The 23,073-nt window shown below is 39.6% G+C and overlaps 1 protein-coding gene across 5 annotated transcripts in view; it reads left to right on the top strand.

Annotated features, from left to right (window-relative positions):
* Positions 1 to 23,073, top strand: part of LOC145668710 (sodium-coupled monocarboxylate transporter 1-like) — a 136,310-nt gene that overhangs the window by 98,035 nt on the left and 15,202 nt on the right. For 4 of the 5 annotated variants that reach the window (XM_081736810.1, XM_081736811.1, XM_081736812.1 and 1 more), the window contains 3 exons: positions 4,290 to 4,430; positions 4,959 to 5,067; positions 6,485 to 6,594. In XM_081736810.1, coding sequence (XP_081592936.1) covers positions 4,290 to 4,430; positions 4,959 to 5,067; positions 6,485 to 6,594 — 360 coding nt within the window. The remainder of the gene's footprint in view (positions 1 to 4,289; positions 4,431 to 4,958; positions 5,068 to 6,484; positions 6,595 to 23,073) is intronic. The other variant, XM_081736813.1, reaches the window with a different exon arrangement.

Raw genomic sequence — 23,073 nt, 5'->3', positions numbered from 1 at the left:
CAAGAGTTTAACAATACAAAGTGTGCAGTGGTAGTGTTAGGAGTTTGAAAATGGACGTCAGGTATTCGTGATATTAAAGATGTACTTTTCCTCGATAACAACGCAAAAACGTATTTCGCGAACAAACCAAAACTTCCCTCTTCACTTTTAGGAGTGGGAGATTATGGAGCATTCCTCTTACAGTCCCGACCTTGCACCCATTAATTACTAACTTTTTGATTCATTGAAGAAGTTTCAGGCAGGACAGAGGTTCACGATCGACACCAAAGCGCAGAACGTTGTTCGTTGTTGGTTTTGTGATCAGCCGATTGCTTTCTACGCAGCGGGTATAGAGAAACTATGGTAGGACAAGTACCTCTACATATTTGAATACGTAGAAAAATATACAAAAGTGCGTATAATGTTGTATATATATATATATATATAGTTTTTCGTTTATGGTTTGTAACAGTGGCACAAATTACGATATCCTGGACAGCCTGCAAAGCGGGGGATCCCCAGCCATTAGGAGACCCCTTAATCGTAAAAAATGAATTGAGTTGAGCATTACTTGAAGTAATAGTAATTTTGCTGATGCATGAACTACTCTGGTTTAGAAATTTATGAGTGGATAAATTAAAAGAACAGAACTTGTATCAGTGAGATGTCTCGCACGATTACTGTTTGTGGGAAACGCCTACTTAACAAGTGCTGTAGTTTGCCTGACTTAAGTACTTCGCTTTAGCTGTATTTAACTTTACTTGTAATAGAAAAATAATCAGCAACTGCAGAGAGGTCTTTTTCAAAATTGAAATTAATAAACAAATTTTAAAAGTATACTATGACTCAGCGTATATGAAGTTTGCTAGCTAGCATTGCTAAGTATTAAAAGTGAAGCGTGTCTGAAGCTGGACTTGGACGGTGTGATGAACAGATTTCTAACCATCAAACCGCGATTTGAAAAATATACGTGTGAAAACATTACTAGATTGGCCATTTTTTTTCAGCTGCAGTAGAAAGGTCAGGTTTCCTTAAATGAAAAATAATTTTAAAAATGTTTGTTGATTTCAAGAAATCGTATAAGAACGTTTAATGCTTCTAATGATTCTGACATTCTGGTATAGGTGTCTATGTTCTACGTTTCTTTTTCTCTCACAAGAAATTACGTTTATGAAGCTTGATTTCTTATAATCAAGTACAGTATGAAACTATTCGGTATTCAGAAGAGTTCTGTATTAAGAAGCAAGTTATAACCAAAAGTTATGCAGAACTGTGTATGTCTGAACTGTTACAACATCGATAAGTGTTCATATCCAGCACGCATCGCTATTTTCTTACATTAACTATTTCTATTTTTCATATTTGAATGAACAAAATAAACGTTTTCTGTGTTTGAGTTATTTAATTCCAAATTGATTCGTGTCCAACACCAAATCCCGGAAAACCGAAAATTACACTATGGGGTCGATATGTTTTGTGTAAATGGAAATATTTGAGGGTGTTGAGGTGATTCACATATTCAAGTGATTCCCAGTTCTATAAAACATGCAGATCCTATATGTTTTTTTTTTTTTTTACTTTTTTCAGGATTTGCTGAAAATGAACAAAGACTAGTTTGGAATTGAATGACTCATGTAGGTAGGACTATTTAAATCACTGTACATTGGTGGTTTCCGATCTATAGTAATGAATTTTACAAGTTGTTGTAGAATCAATAAGTCATCTTTGGAAGTTGCAATAATTGGACAATGCTTCATATTGTCTTCTCAATAGAAACATGGAGAAGGGGGCCCAACTCCACATTGTTTGCGGAGAACTCTCAAGCTCTTACTTACGCCACTGGTTTGAAATCAGTAGGTCCAAAGACTTTAAGATTTTCCCTTGTACAATGAATCGGTCAATGTTCTTAGTTTGTGATTTTGTAGTTTGGCGTTTTATACTCTTAAAATTACGAAAACTATTCTAATTTCTGTTTTGTAGCAATTGTAATGCAGAATGTTCATCGATTATAGAGGGCAATAGTTCCGTTAATTTTTAACCCACGTGATGAAGTATTTTGTGAGCGTCATTTGGAAACAAGGTGCTTTCAGCCTTTAAAATGTTACTGGAAATAAAATCAGTGTAATTAAAACCAGAATTGAAAACTGAAAACTTGGAGCCGTTAGTAACTTCTCTGATTAAAATATAATAATATTTTTGTTTGTTTCTGTAATACAATCATTTATAAGGACTTCCCAAATTAAAATAATAGAATAGAATAGAATGCTTTGTTAGTCATTAAAAATATAGTTGCAGTAGACTTCGTCAAGAATATTACAGTAGAACCCTTCTCGTCCGCCCTCGGCTGATCCGCACTCCGGTTGAACCGACCGTGCTCTAGCAGAACTTGTCCCGACTCGTCGGTGACTCACAAGGCCCATTGTCGTTTACTGCCTCCGCGGCATTGTTCTTTACTTGCTGTTACCACATATCCGCTTCACTGCTCCATCATTTCTTTTATCGTTTCTTTCGTTGTGCGTGTTTTCTGTACTGTACTGTGCAGTTTTTAGTGCTTATTGTTCGTTTGTTTTTACTGTAGAGAACAATAGTCATTTTTGAGTTCAGAGGTTGTTTATTTTAATCCGCATTTTTCTATGTTTTCTGATCTTTTTTGCGTTCCGACCATAACCCCAGTCCCCAAGGTGACGGATTAGAGAGGTTCTACTGTACATAAATTGTGAAGAAAATATTGAAATGGAAAAAAACTATTACTCTTACTCTACTACTAACTGACAGATAATAACTAATTAAACTATTACTCTTAAGTAATATAATTTGCAATTTATGCATCATATTTACACTAATGGCACTAGGGATGCGCACGAGACAAGATTTGTGGCTGTCTCGTCTCGGAAATGTGCTGTAAAAGTGATGTCTCGACTCGAAAAATGTATATTTCTCTATTGAAAGAGGCGTGTCTCGACTCGGATTCGTCAGGAAAATCCTGTCTCGACTCGTCTCGTGCGCATCCCTAAATGGCACTACAACACAGCAATAAGCAAAAGCCCATTATTACCATTATTTTAGAGTTACACCTATTATTATATCTCTCAAATTCGTGTGAAGTTCTGTAGTAGCAACACCAATAATATTAGTAGATTAGGAAAGGATTAGGTTCAGTTGAGTACTACTACTATGTTTTGATTCCTATGAGGATGTGTGCCGTCTACGGAACTTGAACCACATTTTCTTTTACCAGTTGACATCAATTTTATAAATTACAAATGCATTCCTTAAATTCTGTAATATTATATATACAATTACCTATTAACATATTACTAATGTGCTTGGTAAACTGCTTGTTTTCCAAATTGCGTACATATACAGGTAACAAACTAAACAGTTTCACTTCATTATATTTAAAGTTTTGCTGCGTCTTGCATAATCTAGGTCCGAACCTCATCCATGTTGATAATTTCATTAAAATAGGTTCGGTGGTTTAAGCGTGATGAAGTCACAAAGACAGTCACTTTTATTTTTTATATTTTTACATATATGTCCCCCCTTCCCCTCCCCTACATTATGCCGTCAAAGTAAAACGTTGAAAACATCCCAGTTCCGAACCTTATCTATGTTGAAAGTTTGATCGAGATCAGTCTGGTAGTTCAAGAGTTATTAAGTTTTATTCATTTTCATATATTTACCCTGCTCTCCTCCTCTCTACTATCAAAGTTCTACTATCAAAATGAAATAATAAAAAAACTTCCCAGGTTCGAACTTCATCTGTGTTGAAAATTTGATTGAGATCGATCGGGTGGTTCAAGAGTTATTAACTCACGAACATGGTCACTTTTATTTTTATATTTATTGATTTTTGTATATCTCCCTCTCCTCCCCATCTCCTACGTTGTTCCGTCAAAGTGAAATGGTAAAATCCATCCCAGGCACGAACGTCATCTATGTTGAAAATTTGGTTGAGATTGGTCGTTTGGTTCAAGAGTTATTAAGTTTTATTTATTTTTTTATAATTTCCCCCTCTTCCCCCTCCCCTAAGTTCTACCGTCAAAGTGAATAGCTAAAAATACTCCCAGGTCAGAACTGCATCTACGTCAAAAATTTGATCGAGATTGGTTGGGTGTCTCAAGAGATTAAGAGTCACAAATATGGTCATTTCAATTTGGATCTAGAGTTTCTTGTTCACAGGCACCCTTATTAACATATAAATAATAATAATAATAATAATAATAATAATAATAATAATAATAATAAAGTATACAGACATTTCTCAAAAATAAGCTATAATAATGTTGGTTTTCTACATTTCTCTACAGCATGAATCCAGATCCAACTATTCGCCATTCATTCTGGACAGTCGTTGTAGGAGGAACGTTATTTTGGCTATCATTACAAGCTGCTAACCAAGCTCAAATTCAGAAATATTTAACAGTACCTACATTAAAGGATGCACGAAAGTAAGTCACTCTCATGATTATTATATCATAAAATAAAGTACGAAACTAATTTTGAAAAGTAAATAATAATAACAATAATAATATTTATTATTTTATTTATATACATACTATATATTTAATTTATAAGTAGTATGCAGGTCACCGTTAAGGATATGTGTTAATAGTGTCAATGATATAAGCGTTACTACTACGCTATGTTTGTCACTGTTAGAAATATGTGTGTCACTGTTGGAAGATATCAATACACAATTTGCTACTATCAGTGTATATTATTTATATACAGTTCATAAATATATAATCTATTCCAACAGAATATCAAGTATCAACTGTCATACCGTCATACCTATTAACGACAGAAACACTACTTTTTTTCTTCTACATTCTCAAAACCTACGCATGAGGATATACACTAGCCCGTATCATGTACTTAAGTTCACGATATCTATCAATTGGTATATATATAATCTTTGGACTTCCTTTTTTTCTAAATGCTAATAATGTAAAATTTATTTATTGATCTTATTTCAGAGCAATATGGATAAACAGCTTTGGACTTGTGATTTTATTAGCTATTTTATTTTACCAAGGCATAGTTATATTCGCAAAATATCGAGGATGCGATCCTTTATCAGCTCAGGTAATTATTTGTTTCTTAATGATACAAGAGAAACTACTTCATATTTTGTATACATCCAATCACATTTAAAATATATTTCCACTCCTAACTTATGTTTGAGATATTGTATTTGCATCTTTATTTAGAACTACAAATGCTAATGTTATGTTTCGTATTGTCTCTTTGAAATCTTTATAGTACTCTTAATTAAAAGAGCCATCAGCATTTCCTTGGAAGATCTTAGCAAAAGAATAATGCGGTTATAAAAGTTAATAAGTTTCTTATCCATATAAGAGACAATGGACATCGTCTAGAGCGAAAATTAATTCTCCTTTGTTAATTACAATCGTTCAATGTGTGCATTCTGTGTTACATGCATCCACACATTGATCAAATTAATCCCACACTTCATTTAGCATGCCTGCTACAATGTCCTATAGTACATACGTTATTTCCTGAATGAGGGCAATGCTGGTACTTAAACGCTGTATTTAACGAACTTTGAAAAAAGAATTCATATAGTCTTTGGTCTGGCAAATAAAGTGGACTCCATTAGCAGCGTGCGCGATCCAGAGCTGGGAATGAACACGATTGAGAAGTACTCGCACATTCCTGTGAAAACCACATGTAATAGAGATGAACGCTCTATCACTGAGAAAGAGAAAGCAGACTTTGGTAAACAAACTTTGGGGCCATCTTTTGCGAGGTAGTAGTGCACATTTAAAGTGTTAATGTTACAAACTGGGGGAGTGAAACAGCCAGAAATAGTGGAGAAAAGCGTCTTAAAGTTTCCAACTTGCCGCATATGTAATACGACGCGTTAAATTTTCAAGTGAGGGCGTGGCAGAGTGAAGATTCGATCCCAGCTCGAATCAACTTTTGTTTTGCTTTAACTAATAAAATAGCCATTTGTAAGTACAAGTAAAATATTAATTCACCATATGTTTATAACGCATAAAACAATAGAAATGTTCAAATCAGTTGTGAAAACTTTCAATGTTCCATGTTAACTAGCAACAAAATGTAATCTATTCCGTAAATATATTGACATCACGAGTTATATTTTGGTTACCACAGTCGTGCAAAAATGTTCTTGACGCTTCGTCTGTATACCTATATAAGGGGAAAGTATATAAGGGGGATGAAGGGGAATCCTTTTTGGTTAGCATACACCCAGTGTTACCATAAAATCTAGTTTTGAATTAATTTTTAAATTCTCTATAATATTCTGTTTTAATGGGGGCAAGTAATTTAGGGAGAGAACTGCCCACTCTAGCCCCTCCCAGTCTAGTGGCCTGCATTTGATAGAATATAGGGTTATCTTTAATGTTTTCTTACAGTATAAAATTAAAGCTTATCAGACTGAAATTCATAAATAGGTTTATTTTAATTCATCATACACTTAACTACAATGACTATTCATTGATATATTTTTCAGAGAATCTCGACCACTGATCAGTTGGTACCACTCTTTGTCATGGAAACAATGTCCGATACTCCTGGATTTCCTGGGTTGTTTGTCGCTGGTGTATTCAGTGCAGCACTAAGGTACTTACGTCTCGGTAGTTTGAATTTTTTTAGCGGGTTGCAAGATGAAGAACATGATAAGTTACATTTAAAAGGTCTGCAATTCTCCTCACCCTGAAAAACCCCATACAAGCGGTGTTTTTCCACCACATAGTCCACTTTCGTGAGTTGGGATCAGACTAGGGAACCTATGCACCAGGGGTGAGCACTTCACCATAAAAGTTTTGAAAACTCCGTGAATACTTCATTAGCTATACTGGAACCTATGATTTATTTATTTACATAGGTATTACATAAAATCGCACTTTTTAAAATAGCCAATTCCGTTATACAGAATTTGTCTATGTTAATCGTTGATTCTATAAAAATGTTCTACCTATAAAGTAGTAATAAGAAATTTTGTGAATAATTCTGAGTTAATAAAGATAGTTTGGAAAGTAGTGAGCCTTTTGCGTACGAGATGGTGTTGGTTTCACTAACCTCAGGGTATGTAAGTTGCAGCTAGTGAGGCTTAATATCATTCGACAGCTGACAGTTGAAGCTAGTAGGTGTGCAAAAATGTTAGAAATCTTATCAGAGTAAGGTATTGCACCGTGAGGATGAGTGAACTTCTTGCAAAACTGTGCTTCATTTTACAATTTTATTTCGATAAAGACACAAATGTTGCACAAGTCCATGAAGAAATTTGTGTTGTTTATGAGCAAAATACGTTATGAACAGCAACAGCCAAAATATGGTTCAGTTGCTTTCATGCTGGAAATTTTGATTTCAAAGACGTTAAGCGACCAATCACAGCAGAAGTGGATTACATTGTTTTCAAATTTGAGCAAAATTGGCAATAAGCAGCCATGACATCAACAACAATTTAAAAATCTATCGCTAAACAGTGTTGAACCATTTGGAGAAAGCTGACTACAAAAAGAAGGTCAATGTATGGGTGCCATATAATCGCACTCAAAAACATTTACTCGACCGGGCAAATCTTTATTTAAACATAACGAACCCGAGCCATTTTCTGAAATGGTTGATCACTAGTAATGAAAAGTAGATAACCTACAACAAGAATATATGAAAAAGAAGCTCCACAATCTATTGCAAAGTCCACATTGACACCTATGAGGGTTATGCTGTGCGTCTCACTGGGATTGCAAAGACATTATGCATCACCAGCTGCTGCCGGGGGATGAACGTTAGACTTGGAACCTACACTGTCGACAATTAGCACGAATGCACTTAGCAATTCAAAAGGAACGACCGGAATTTGTCAACAGAATGAGTGTCGTGTACCACCCTGACAACGCCAGACCATATACATCTTTAAGTAACAAGCAAAAATTTAGAGAACTTCACTGAGAGATATTAATACATTCACCGTTCGACTATAATTTGTTTTATTTTATTTCTGAAGAACTCATTGAATGGTATTAAATTATTTTCAAAAGAGGCCTGAGAAAACCACATGTCATGTTTGACAAATAACTATAAAAGTTCCATAGCGACTGAATTATGGTGTTTCCGGAAAGAATGGCAGGTCATTTAACAAAATCGTACATATGTGATTTTATAACACTATTTCCAAATTACAATAAATGTATTCTCAATTTTGATCTACAAAAGCTGATATTAATTAAGCCAAATCAAGAAGGTAAACAAGCCATATAGATAATAAACATGACAAATTTCAGTATATGAATTAAGCTTATACCAGAGCTATAATAGACTCATTTGTATTGTGAGAAACCCACAGTTAATGGGACCATCTTAAGATAGGCATACCCTACTGCATATATATTAAATCATATCCATAGATGTATGGGGGCTACTGCACATACAAGATAGGGCGAGAAACTGTTTTCCTTTTTTGTAGAATCTATTTGCAGCTACGACTTATGTAACTCAAAGGTGCATTTCGCCAGCCCCCCACCTTGGAGTTTCGAAACAAAACCTATGCCAATCGTTTGTGCTACGTTTGTGCCGGAATGTACCGCAAAAATTTTCGTTTGTACCACTTCCGGTACGAAGTTATAATAGTTTTAAAGTGGGGGGCTGGGGAAACGGCAGCCCCCCCACCTTGGAATTTCGAAACGAAACCTTTGCCAATCGTTTGTGCTAAGTTTGTGCCGGAATGTAACGCAAAAATTTTCGTTTGTACCACTTCCGGTACGAAGTTATAAGGGTTTTAAAGTGGGGGCTGGGGAAACGGCAGCCCCCCACCTAGGAATTTCAAAACAAAACCTATGCCAATCGTTTGTGCTACGTTTGTGCCGGAATGTACCGCAAAAATTTTCGTTTGTACCACTTCCGGCACGAAGTTATAAGGGTTTTAGAGTGGGGGGGCCGGAGAAACGGCAGCCTCCAAACTTGGAATTTCGAAACAAAACCTATGGCAATCGTTTGTGCTACGTTTGTGCCGGAATGTACCGCAAAAATTTTCGTTTGTACCACTTCCGGTACCAAGTTATAAGGGTTTCAAAGTGGGGGGGCTGGAGAAACGGAAGCCTCAAAACTTGGAATTTTGAAACAAAACCTATGGCAATCGTTTGTGCTACGTTTGTGCAGGAATGTACCGTAAAAATTTTCGTTTGTACCACTTCCGGTACGAAGTTATAAGGGTTTTAAAGTGGGGGGGGGGCTGGAGAAACGGCTGCCTCAAAACTTGGAATTTCGAAACAAAAACTATGGCATACGTTTGTGCCGGAATGTACCGCAAAAATTTTCGTTTGTACCACTTCCGGCACGAAGTTATAAGGGTTTTAAAGTGGGGGGGCCGGAGAAACGGCAGCCTCCAAACTTGGAATTTCGAAACAAAACCTATGGCAATCGTTTGTGCTACGTTTGTGCCGGAATGTACCGCAAAAATTTTCGTTTGTACCACTTCCGGTACCAAGTTATAAGGGTTTCAAAGTGGGGGGGGCTGGAGAAACGGAAGCCTCAAAACTTGGAATTTTGAAACAAAACCTATGGCAATCGTTTGTGCTACGTTTGTGCAGGAATGTACCGTAAAAATTTTCGTTTGTACCACTTCCGGTACGAAGTTATAAGGGTTTTAAAGTGGGGGGGGCTGGAGAAACGGCTGCCTCAAAACTTGGAATTTCGAAACAAAAACTATGGCATACGTTTGTGCCGGAATGTACCGCAAAAATTTTCGTTTGTACCACTTCCGGTACTAAGTTATAATAGTTTTAAAGTGGGGGGCTAGGGAAACGGCAGCCCCCCCACCTTGGAATTTCGAAACGAAACCTTTGCCAATCGTTTGTGCTACGTTTGTGCCGGAATGTACCGCAAAAATTTTCGTTTGTAAAATACCACTTCCGGTACGAAGTTATAAGGGTTTTAAAGTGGGGGCTGGGGAAACGGCAGCCCCCCCACCTAGGAATTTCAAAACAAAACCTATGCCAATCGTTTGTGCTACGTTTGTGCCGGAATGTACCGCAAAAATTTTCGTTTGTACCACTTCCGGCACGAAGTTATAAGGGTTTTAAAGTGGGGGGGCTGGAGAAACGGCAGCCTCCAAACTTGGAATTTCGAAACAAAACCTATGGCAATCGTTTGTGCTACGTTTGTGCCGGAATGTACCGCAAAAATTTTCGTTTGTACCACTTCCGGTACGAAGTTATAAGGGTTTCAAAGTGGGGGGGCTGGAGAAACGGAAGCCTCAAAACTTGGAATTTTGAAACAAAACCTATGGCAATCGTTTGTGCCGGAATGTACCGCAAAAAGTTTTGTCTGTACCACTTCCGGTACGAACTTATAAGGGTTTGGAAGTGGGGGGCTAGGGAAACGGCAGCCTCCAACCTAGGAATTTCAAAACAAAACCTATGCCAATCGTTTGTGCTACTTTTGTGCCGGAATGTACCGCAAAAATTTTCGTTTGTACCACTTCCGGTACGAAGTTATAAGGGTTTTAAAGTGGGGGGCTGGGGAAACGGCAGCCCCCCACCTAGAAATTTCAAAACAAAACCTATGCCAATCGTTTGTGCTACGTTTGTGCCGGAATGTACCGCAAAAATTTTCGGTTGTACCACTTCCGGTACGAAATTGTAAGGGTTTTGAAGTGGCGGGCTGGGGAAACGGCAGCCTCCCCACCTAAGAATTTCGAAGCAAAATTTATGTCAATCGTTTGTGCTAGGTTTGTGCCTGAATGTACCGCAAAAATTTTCGTTTGTACTGTACCACTTCCGGTATGAAGTTATAAGGTTTTAAAGTGGGGGGCTGGAGAAACGGCAGCCTTCAAACTTGGAATTTCGTAACAAAAACTATGCCAATCGTTTGTGCTACGTTTGTGCCGGACAAAAATTTTCGTTTGTACCATTTCCGGTACGAAGTTATAAGGGTTTCAAAGTGGGGGGGGGGGGCTGGAGAAACGGCAGCCTCCAACCTTGGAATTTCGAAACAAAACCTATGCCAATAGTGTGTGCTACGTTTGTGCGGGAATGTACCGCAAAAATTTTCGTTTGTACCACTTCCGGTACGAAGTTATAAGGGTTTTAAAGTGGGGGGCTGGAGAAACGGCAGCCTCCAAACTTGAAATTTCGAAACAAAAACTATGGCAATCGTTTCTGCTACGTTTGTGGCTGAATGTACCGCAAAAATTTTCGTTTGTACCACTTCCGGTACGAAGTTATAAGAATTTCAAAGTGGGGGGCTGGAGAAGCGGCAGCCTGCAAACTTGGAATTTCGGAACAAAACCTATGCCAATCGTTTGTGCTAGGTTTGTGCCTGAATGTACCGCAAAAATTTTCGTTTGTACCACTTCCGGTACGAAGTTATAAGGATTTAAATGTGGGGGCTGGGGAAACGGCAGCCCCCCACCTAAAAATTTCAAAACAAAACCTATGCCAATCGTTAGTGCCGGAATGTACCTCAAAAATTTTCGTTTGTGCCACTTTCGGTACGAAGTTATAAGGGTTTTAAAGTGGGTGGCTGGAGAAACGGAAACTCCTACCTTGGAATTTCGAAACAAAACCTATGCCAATTGTTTGTGCTACGTTTGTGCCGGAATGTACCGCAAAAGTTTTCGTATGTACCACTTCCGGTAAGAAGTTATAAGGGTTTTAAAGTGAGGGGCTGGAGAAACGGCACCCTCCAAACTTGGAATTTCGAAACAAAACCTATGGCAATCGTTTGTGCTACGTTTGTGCCGGAATGTACATCTAAATATTTTGTTTGTACCACTTCCGGTATGAAGTTATAAGGTTTTAAAGTGGGGGGCTGGAGAAACGGCAGCCTTCAAACTTGGAATTTCGAAACAAAAACTATGCCAATCGTTTGTGGTACGTTTGTGCCGGACAAAAATTTTCGTTTGTACCACTTCCGGTACGAAGTTATAAGGGTTTCAAAGTGGGGGGGCTGGAGAAACGGCAGCCTCCAAACTTGGAATTTCGATACAAAACCTATGCCAATAGTGTGTGCTACGTTTGTGCCGGAATGTACCGCAAAAATTTTCGTTTGTACCACTTCCGGTACGAAGTTATAATAGTTTTAAAGTGGGGGGCTGGGGAAACGGCAGCCCCTCCACCTTGGAATTTCGAAACGAAACCTATGCCAATCGTTTGTGCCGGAATGTACCGCAAAAATTTTCGTTTGTACCACTTCCGGTACGAAGTTATAAGGGTTTTAAAGTGGGGAGCTGGGGAAACGGCAGCCCCCCACCTAGAAATTTCAAAACAAAACCTATGCCAATCGTTTGTGCTACGTTTGTGCCGGAATGTACCGCAAAAAATTTCGTTTGTACCACTTTCGGTACGAAGTTATAAGGGTTTTAAAGTGGTTGGGGGGCTGGAGAAAGGGCAGCCTTCAAACTTGGAATTTCGAAACAAAACCTATAGCAATCGTTTGTGCTACGTTTGTGCCGGAATGTACCGCTAAATATTTCGTTTGTACCACTTCCGGTACGAAGTTATAAGGGTTTTAAAGTGGGGGCTAGAGAAACGGCAGCCTCCAAACTTGGAATTTCGAAAGAAAAACTATGGCAATCGTTTGTGCTACGTTTGTGGCTGAATGTACCGCAAAAATTTTTTGTAGTACCACTTCCGGTACGCAGTTATAAGGGTTTTGAACTGGGGGCTGGGGAAACGGCAGCCCCCAACCTAGGAATTTCAAAACAAAACCTATGGCAATCGTTTGTGCTACGTTTGTGCCGGAATGTACCGCAAAAAATTTTCGTTTGTACCACTTCCGGTACGAAATTGTAAGGGTTTTGGAGTGGCAGGCTGGGGAAACGGCAGCCCCCCACCTAAGAATTTCGAAGCAAAATTTATGTCAATCATTTGTGCTAGGTTTGTGCCTGAATGTACCGCAAAAAATTTCGTTTGTACCACTTCCGGTATGAAGTTATAAGGTTTTAAAGTGGGGGGCTGGAGAAACGGCAGCCTTCAAACTTGGATTTTCGAAACAAAAACTATGGCAATCGTTTGTGCTACGTTTGTGCCGGACAAAATTTTCGTTTGTACCATTTCCAGTACGAAGTTATAAGGGTTTCAAAGTGGGGGGGCTGGAGAAACGGCAGCCTCCAACCTTGGAATTTCGAAACAAAACCTATGCCAATAGTGTGTGCTTCGTTTGTGCCGGAATGTACCGCAAAAATTTCCGTTGGTACCACTTCCGGTACGAAGTTATAATAGTTTTAAAGTGGGGGGCTGGGGAAACGGCAGCCCCCCTCCACCTTGGAATTTCGAAACGAAACCTATGCCAATCGTTTGTGCCGGAATGTACCGCAAAAATTTTCGTTTGTACCACTTCCAGTACGAAGTTATAAGGGTTTTAAAGTGGTTGGGGGGCTGGAGAAAGGGCAGCCTTCAAACTTGGAATTTCGAAACAAAACCTATGGCAATCGTTTGTGCTACGTTTGTGCCGGAATGTACCTCTAAATATTTCGTTTGTACCACTTCCGGTACGAAGTTATAAGGGTTTTAAAGTGGGGGCTGGAGAAACGGCAGCCTCCAAACTTGGAATTTCGAAACAAAAACTATGGCAATCGTTTGTGCTACGTTTGTGGCTGAATGTACCGCAAAAATTTTCGTTTGTACCACTTCCGGTACGCAGTTATAAGGGTTTTGAAGTGGGGGCTGGGGAAATGGCAGCCCCCACCTAGGAATTTCAAAACAAAACCTATGACAATCGTTTGTGCTACGTTTGTGCCTGAATGTACCGCCAAAATTTTCGTTTGTACCACTTCCGGTACGAAGTTATAAGGGTTTAAATGTGGGGGCTGGGGAAACGGCAGTTCCCCACCTAAAAATTTCAAAACAAAACCTATGCCAATCGTTAGTGCCGGAATGTACCGCAAAAATTTTCGTTTGTACCACTTCCGGTACGAAGTTATAAGGGTTTTGAAGTGGAGAGGCTGCAGAAACGGAAGCCTGCAATCTTGGAATTTCGAAACAAAAACTATGCTAATCGCTTGTGCTACGTTTGTGCCGGAATGTACCGCAAAAATTTTCGGTTGTACCACTTCCGGTACGAAATTGTAAAGGTTTTGGAGTGGCAGGCTGGGGAAACGGCAGCCCCCCCACCTAAGAATTTCGAATCAAAATTTATGTCAGTCGTTTGTGCTAGGTTTGTGCCTGAATGTACCGCAAAAATTTTCGTTTGTACCACTTCCGGTATGAAGTTATAAGGTTTTAAAGTGGGGGGCTGGGGAAACGGCAGCCTTCAAACTTGGAATTTCGATACAAAACCTATGCCAATAGTGTGTGCTACGTTTGTGCCGGACAAAAATTTTCGTTTGTACCACTTCCGGTACGAAGTTATAAGGGTTTCAAAGTGGAGGGCTGGAGAAACGGCAGCCTCCAAACTTGGAATTTCGATACAAAACCTATGCCAATAGTGTGTGCTACGTTTGTGCCGGAATGTACCGCAAAAATTTTCGTTTGTACCACTTCCGGTACGAAGTTATAATAGTTTTAAAGTGGGAGGCTGGTGAAACGGCAGCCCCTCCACCTTGGAATTTCGAAACGAAACCTATGCCAATCGTTTGTGCCGGAATGTACCGCAAAAATTTTCGTTTGTACCACTTCCGGTACGAAGTTATAAGGGTTTTAAAGTGGGGAGCTGGGGAAACGGCAGCCCCCCACCTAGAAATTTCAAAACAAAACCTATGCCAATCGTTTGTGCTACGTTTGTGCCGGAATGTACCGCAAAAAATTTCGTTTGTACCACTTCCGGTACGAAGTTGTAAGGGTTTTAAAGTGGTTGGGGGCTGGAGAAAGGGCAGCCTTCAAACTTGGAATTTCGAAACAAAACCTATGGCAATCGTTTGTGCTACGTTTGTGCCGGAATGTACCGCTAAATATTTCGTTTGTACCACTTCCGGTACGAAGTTATAAGGGTTTTAAAGTGGGGGCTGGAGAAACGGCAGCCTCCAAACTTGGAATTTCGAAACAAAAACTATGGCAATCGTTTGTGCTACGTTTGTGGCTGAATGTACCGCAAAAAATTTTTGTAGTACCACTTCCGGTACGCAGTTATAAGGGTTTTGAAGTGGGGGCTGGGGAAACGGCAGCCCCCCACCTAGGAATTTCAAAACAAAACCTATGGCAATCGTTTGTGGTACGTTTGTGCCGGAATGTACCGCAAAAATTTTCGTTTGTACCACTTCCGGTACGAAATTGTAAGGGTTTTGGAGTGGCAGGCTAGGGAAACGGCAGCCCCCCACCTAAGAATTTCGAAGCAAAATTTATGTCAATCATTTGTGCTAGGTTTGTGCCTGAATGTACCGCAAAAATTTTCGTTTGTACCACTTCCGGTATGAAGTTATAAAGTGGGGGGCTGGAGAAACGGCAGCCTTCAAACTTGGATTTTCGAAACAAAAACTATGGCAATCGTTTGTGCTACGTTTGTGCCGGACAAAATTTTCGTTTGTACCATTTCCAGTACGAAGTTATAAGGGTTTCAAAGTGGGGGGGCTGGAGAAACGGCAGCCTCCAACCTTGGAATTTCGAAACAAAACCTATGCCAATAGTGTGTGCTACGTTTGTGCCGGAATGTACCGCAAAAATTTTCGTTTGTACCACTTCCGGTACGAAGTTATAATAGTTTTAAAGTGGGGGCTGGGGAAACGGCAGCCCCCCCCACCTTGGAATTTCGAAACGAAACCTATGCCAATCGTTTGTGCCGGAATGTACCGCAAAAATTTTCGTTTGTACCACTTCCGGTACGAAGTTATAAGGGTTTTAAAGTGGTTGGGGGGCTGGAGAAAGGGCAGCCTTCAAACTTGGAATTTCGAAACAAAACCTATGGCAATCGTTTGTGCTACGTTTGTGCCGGAATGTACCTCTAAATATTTCGTTTGTACCACTTCCGGTACAAAGTTATAAGGGTTTTAAAGTGGGGGCTGGAGAAACGGCAGCCTCCAAACTTGGAATTTCGAAACAAAAACTATGGCAATCGTTTGTGCTACGTTTGTGGCTGAATGTACCGCAAAAATTTTCGTTTGTACCACTTCCGGTACGCAGTTATAAGGGTTTTGAAGTGGGGGGCTGGGGAAATGGCAGCCCCCCACCTAGGAATTTCAAAACAAAACCTATGGCAATCGTTTGTGCTACGTTTGTGCCTGAATGTACCGCCAAAATTTTCGTTTGTACCACTTCCGGTACGAAGTTATAAGGGTTTAAATGTGGGGGCTGGGGAAACGGCAGTTCCCCACCTAAAAATTTCAAAACAAAACCTATGCCAATCGTTAGTGCCGGAATGTACCGCAAAAATTTTCGTTTGTACCACTTCCGGTACGAAGTTATAAGGGTTTTAAAGTGGTTGGGGGGATGGAGAAAGGGCAGCCTTCAAACTTGGAATTTCGAAACAAAACCTATGGCAATCGTTTGTGCTACGTTTGTGCCGGAATGTACCTCTAAATATTTCGTTTGTACCACTTCCGGTACAAAGTTATAAGGGTTTTAAAGTGGGGGCTGGAGAAACGGCAGCCTCCAAACTTGGAATTTCGAAACAAAAACTATGGCAATCGTTTGTGCTACGTTTGTGCCTGAATGTACCGCCAAAATTTTCGTTTGTACCACTTCCGGTACGAAGTTATAAGGGTTTAAATGTGGGGGCTGGGGAAACGGCAGTTCCCCACCTAAAAATTTCAAAACAAAACCTATGCCAATCGTTAGTGCCGGAATGTACCGCAAAAATTTTCGTTTGTACCACTTCCGGTACGAAGTTATAAGGGTTTTGAAGTGGAGAGGCTGCAGAAACGGAAGCCTGCAATCTTGGAATTTCGAAACAAAAACTATGCTAATCGCTTGTGCTACGTTTGTGCCGGAATGTACCGCAAAAATTTTCGGTTGTACCACTTCCGGTACGAAATTGTAAAGGTTTTGGAGTGGCAGGCTGGGGAAACGGCAGCCCCCCCACCTAAGAATTTCGAATCAAAATTTATGTCAATCGTTTGTGCTAGGTTTGTGCCTGAATGTACCGCAAAAATTTTCGTTTGTACCACTTCCGGTATGAAGTTATAAGGTTTTAAAGTGGGGGGCTGGGGAAACGGCAGCCTTCAAACTTGGAATTTCGAAACAAAAACTATGCCAATCGTTTGTGCTACGTTTGTGCCGGACAAAAATTTTCGTTTGTACCACTTCCGGTACGAAGTTATAAGGGTTTCAAAGTGGAGGGCTGGAGAAACGGCAGCCTCCAAACTTGGAATTTCGATACAAAACCTATGCCAATAGTGTGTGCTACGTTTGTGCCGGAATGTACCGCAAAAATTTTCGTTTGTACCACTTCCGGTACGAAGTTATAATAGTTTTAAAGTGGGAGGCTGGTGAAACGGCAGCCCCTCCACCTTGGAATTTCGAAACGAAACCTATGCCAATCGTTTGTGCCGGAATGTACCGCAAAAATTTTCGTTTGTACCACTTCCGGTACGAAGTTATAAGGGTTTTAAAGTGGGGAGCTGGGGAAACGGCAGCCCCCCACCTAGAAATTTCAAAACAAAACCTATGCCAATCGTTTGTGCTACGTTTGTGCCGGAATGTACCGCAAAAAATTTCGTTTGTACCACTTCCGGTACGAAGTTGTAAGGGTTTTAAAGTGGTTGGGGGCTGGAGAAAGGGCAGCCTTCAAACTTGGAATTTCGAAACAAAACCTATGGCAATCGTTTGTGCTACGTTTGTGCCGGAATGTACCGCTAAATATTTCGTTTGTACCACTTCCGGTACGAAGTTATAAGGGTTTTAAAGTGGGGGCTGGAGAAACGGCAGCCTCCAAACTTGGAATTTCGAAACAAAAACTATGGCAATCGTTTGTGCTACGTTTGTGGCTGAATGTACCGCAAAAAATTTTTGTAGTACCACTTCCGGTACGCAGTTATAAGGGTTTTGAAGTGGGGGCTGGGGAAACGGCAGCCCCCCACCTAGGAATTTCAAAACAAAACCTATGGCAATCGTTTGTGGTACGTTTGTGCCGGAATGTACCGCAAAAATTTTCGTTTGTACCACTTCCGGTACGAAATTGTAAGGGTTTTGGAGTGGCAGGCTAGGGAAACGGCAGCCCCCCACCTAAGAATTTCGAAGCAAAATTTATGTCAATCATTTGTGCTAGGTTTGTGCCTGAATGTACCGCAAAAATTTTCGTTTGTACCACTTCCGGTATGAAGTTATAAAGTGGGGGGCTGGAGAAACGGCAGCCTTCAAACTTGGATTTTCGAAACAAAAACTATGGCAATCGTTTGTGCTACGTTTGTGCCGGACAAAATTTTCGTTTGTACCATTTCCAGTACGAAGTTATAAGGGTTTCAAAGTGGGGGGGCTGGAGAAACGGCAGCCTCCAACCTTGGAATTTCGAAACAAAACCTATGCCAATAGTGTGTGCTACGTTTGTGCCGGAATGTACCGCAAAAATTTTCGTTTGTACCACTTCCGGTACGAAGTTATAATAGTTTTAAAGTGGGGGCTGGGGAAACGGCAGCCCCCCCCACCTTGGAATTTCGAAACGAAACCTATGCCAATCGTTTGTGCCGGAATGTACCGCAAAAATTTTCGTTTGTACCACTTCCGGTACGAAGTTATAAGGGTTTTAAAGTGGTTGGGGGGCTGGAGAAAGGGCAGCCTTCAAACTTGGAATTTCGAAACAAAACCTATGGCAATCGTTTGTGCTACGTTTGTGCCGGAATGTACCTCTAAATATTTCGTTTGTACCACTTCCGGTACAAAGTTATAAGGGTTTTAAAGTGGGGGCTGGAGAAACGGCAGCCTCCAAACTTGGAATTTCGAAACAAAAACTATGGCAATCGTTTGTGCTACGTTTGTGGCTGAATGTACCGCAAAAATTTTCGTTTGTACCACTTCCGGTACGCAGTTATAAGGGTTTTGAAGTGGGGGGCTGGGGAAATGGCAGCCCCCCACCTAGGAATTTCAAAACAAAACCTATGGCAATCGTTTGTGCTACGTTTGTGCCTGAATGTACCGCCAAAATTTTCGTTTGTACCACTTCCGGTACGAAGTTATAAGGGTTTAAATGTGGGGGCTGGGGAAACGGCAGTTCCCCACCTAAAAATTTCAAAACAAAACCTATGCCAATCGTTAGTGCCGGAATGTACCGCAAAAATTTTCGTTTGTACCACTTCCGGTACGAAGTTATAAGGGTTTAAATGTGGGGGCTGGGGAAACGGCAGTTCCCCACCTAAAAATTTCAAAACAAAACCTATGCCAATCGTTAGTGCCGGAATGTACCGCAAAAATTTTCGTTTGTAACACTTTCGGTACGAAGTTATAAGGGTTTTAAAGTGGGTGGCTGTAGAAACGGAAACTCCTACCTTGGAATTTCGAAACAAAACCTATGATAATTGTTTGTGCTACGTTTGTGCCGGAATGTACCGCAAAAATTTTCGTTTGTACCACTTCCGGTACGAAGTTATAAGGGTTTTGAAGTGGGGGTTGAGGAAACGGCAGTCCCCCACCTAAAAATTTCAAAACAAAACCTATGACAATCGTTTGTGCTACGTTTGTGCCGGAATGTACCGCAAAACTTTTCGTTTGTACCACTTCCGGTACGAAGTTATAATAGTTTTAAAGTGGGGGGCAAACTTCAGAAACATCAAATTCAATACAAATAGAGATAGAAACATTGAGTTAACGGGAATCGTTAGTGCACTTATAAGCACTGAGCACTAACGTTAGTGCTATCATATTTTGGGATTTATTCAAGATTTTTGGTGGGGGGGCCAACTTCAGAAATATCAAATTGTATACAAATAAAGGTAGAAACATAGTGTTAACAGCAATCATTAGTGCATCATTAGTGCACTTAAACGCACTAAGCACTAACGTTAGCGCTACTATATTTTGAGATTTATTCAAAAATTTTGGTGGGGTGGTCAACTTCAGAAATATCAAATTCTATACAAATAGGGATAGAAACATGGGGTTAATGGCAAACGTTAGTGCACTTAAACGTACTAAGCACTATCGTTGGTGCTACCATATTTTGGAATTCATTCAAGATTTTCGGTGTGATGGGCAACTTCAGTAATTTCAAATTCTATACAAATAGAGATAGGAACATAGAGTTAACGGCAATCGTTAGTGCATCGTTAGTGCACTTAAAATACTAAACACTGACGTTAGTGCTACAATATTTTGGGACTTATTCAAGATTTTAGATGGGGGCCAACTTCAGAAATATCAAATTCTATACAAATAGAGGTAGAAACATGCAGTTAAAGACAATCGTTATTGCATCGTTAGTGCACTTAAATGCACTAAGCATTAAGGTTAGCATTACCATATTTTGGGATTTATTCGAGATTTCTGGTGGGACCAACTTAAGAAATATCAAATTTCATACAAACATTTAGTGCTTTCTAGAAGCACTAACGATACACTAATGAATAGCATTAATTTTTTGTTAGTGCTTGAAGTTGACGCAAGTTCACCGTGCCCTCCAAAGATATTGTACCTGTAGCACCTACACTAATGAAGTACTAACGTTAGGGGTTGGTGCACTAAGAACCACTAACAATTTCACTAGAAGATATCATTAGTGCTTTTGAATATGGCGGAAATTTGATGCAATTAAAAATTCCCAATAAATGTCTTATAGGAGTTTAGTGACATGTAATTGTCCATAACTACACTAATATTGAAGGAAAAACGAAACTGTTAGTGTTTTCTAGGAGCACTAACGATGCACTAACGATTGCACTAGAATAGATCATTAGTACTCTTGAATTTGACGGAAATTTGACGCAATGAAAAATTTCCCATAAATTTATTATGTGTTTCGTTACATGTAATTGGCCATAAGTAAACTAATATTGAAGTTCTAACTAAATTGTTAGTGTTTTCCAGAAGCACTACCAATGCACTAACGAATGGCACTAAGTTTTAGTTAGTGCTTGAAGTGGGGGCGCTAAGTTCACTCTGGCTCAAAAGGTATTTTAATTGTAGCACATTTACTAATGAAGCACTAACCTTAGGTGTAGATGCGCTAAGAAGCACTAACAATGCACTAACGATCGCTCTAGAAGAGATCATTAGTGATTTTGAATTTGGCGGAAATTTGATTCAATGAAAAATTTGCCTAAATTTCTTGTGTCTCTCGTGATATGTAATTGGCCATAACTACACTAATAGTGAAGCACTAACGAAATTGTTAGTGCTTTATAGAAGCACTAACGAATTAGACTATTTTTTCCGTTAGTGCTTAAAGTGTCGGTGCGAAATTCACGCTGACTTCTCCATAGGTTTTTTACTTGTAACACCTACACTAATGAAGCACTAACGTTAGGTGTTTGTGCTCTAAGAAGCAATTACGATGCACTAACAATTGCACTAACAGAGGTAATTAGTGCTTTTGAATGAGATGGGAATTTGATACAATGAATAATTCCCCATGTGTTTCTTATGGGAGTTTTGAGACTTATAATTGGCCATTTCTACACTAATGATGAAACACTAACGAAACTACTTGTATCTTCTAGAAGTACTAACAATGCACTAACGTATAAAGCTAATTTTTTCGTTAGTGCTTGTAGTGGGGGCTAAGTTCACGATAAATTCGAAAGTTTTCTTTCCTTGTAATATTAGTGCTTCCTAGTGCACCAACACCTAAGTTTCGTGCTTCATTATTGTAGGTGCTACAAGTAAGAAACCTTTGCGGGCCAGCGTGAACTTGGTTCCCACTTCAAGCAGTAACGAAAAATAAGTCCATTCGTTAATGTATCGTTAGCGCTTCTGCAAAACACTCATAGTTCAGTTAATGCTTAACTATTGATGTAGATATGGCCAATTATATGCCACAAAACTCCCATAAGAGATTCATGTGGAATTTTTCATTGCGTCAAATTTCCGCCAAAATCAAAATCACTAATGACCTCTTCTACTGAAATCGTTAGTGTTTCTTAGTGAATTAACACCTAACGTTAGTTCTTCATTAATGTAGGTCCTACAAGTAAAAAAAACCTTTGGAAGCTTTCATGAACTTGGCGCCCCACTTCAACCAATAACGAAAAAATTAGAGCTGTTTTCGTTAGTGCTTCACTATTAGTGTAGTTATGGCCAGTTACATCTTAGGAAACTCACATAAGAAATTTAAGGGGAGTTTTTCACTGTGTCAAATTTCTGCCAAATTAAAAAGCACTAATGATCATTTCCAGTACAATCCTTAGTGCATCGTTAGTGCTTCTTCGTGCACCAACCCCTAACGTTAGTGCTTAATTAGTGTAGGTGCTACAAGTAAAATATCTTTGGTGGTCAGCGTGAATTTGCGCCCTCTTCAAGCACTAACAAAGTAATTAGTGCATTCGTTACTGATTCTTGAAAATACTGACACTTTGTATGGAATTTGATATTTCTGAAGTTGCCCCCCACCAAAAATTTTGAATAAATTTCAAAATGTGGTAAAACTAATGTTAGTGCTTAGTGCATTTAAGTGCACTAATCACGCTCTAACGATTGCCGTTAACTCCATGTTTCTACCTCTATTTGTATAAAATTTGATATTTTTGAAGTTGGCCCCCCACCAAAGATCTTGAATAAATCCCAAAATATGGTAGCACTAATGTTAGTGCTTATTGCGTTTAAGTGCACTAACAATGCACTAACGATTACCGTCAACCCCATGTTTCTACCTCTATTTGTATAGAATTTGATATTTCTGAAGTTGCCCCCCCACCGAAAATCTTGAATAATCCCAAAATATGGTAGCACTTACGGTAGTGCTTAGTGTGTTTAAGTGCACTAACGATGCACTAACGATGCGCTAAGTTTAGTGAAAATCTGTCTCCATAAAGATGGGTGGTGGGCTAACTTCATATGAAGTAGGTCCCAAACCAAAATCTTCAATATCTCGTAAACCCTGATAGCACTAACGTTAGTTTTAAATGCACTAACGTGCACTAACGATGCATTAACGATGTGCAACGTTTGGTGTGATTTGGGAGAGGTGGGGGGCCAACTTCAGGCACGTAATTTTTTTTGCGGTACATTCCGGTAAAAACGTACCTCAAACGATTGACATAGTCTTATCTCGAAATTCCAAGATGGGGAGTTCTGGAAACGGCAG

This window comes from Thermobia domestica, chromosome 13 (genome assembly GCF_964235325.1).
Source record: "Thermobia domestica chromosome 13, izTheDome1.hap1.1, whole genome shotgun sequence".
In the NCBI taxonomy this organism is placed as follows: Eukaryota; Metazoa; Arthropoda; class Insecta; order Zygentoma; family Lepismatidae; genus Thermobia; species Thermobia domestica.
The sequence above is the reverse complement of the archived record's forward strand: the minus strand, read 5'-3'. Positions and strand labels throughout refer to the sequence as shown.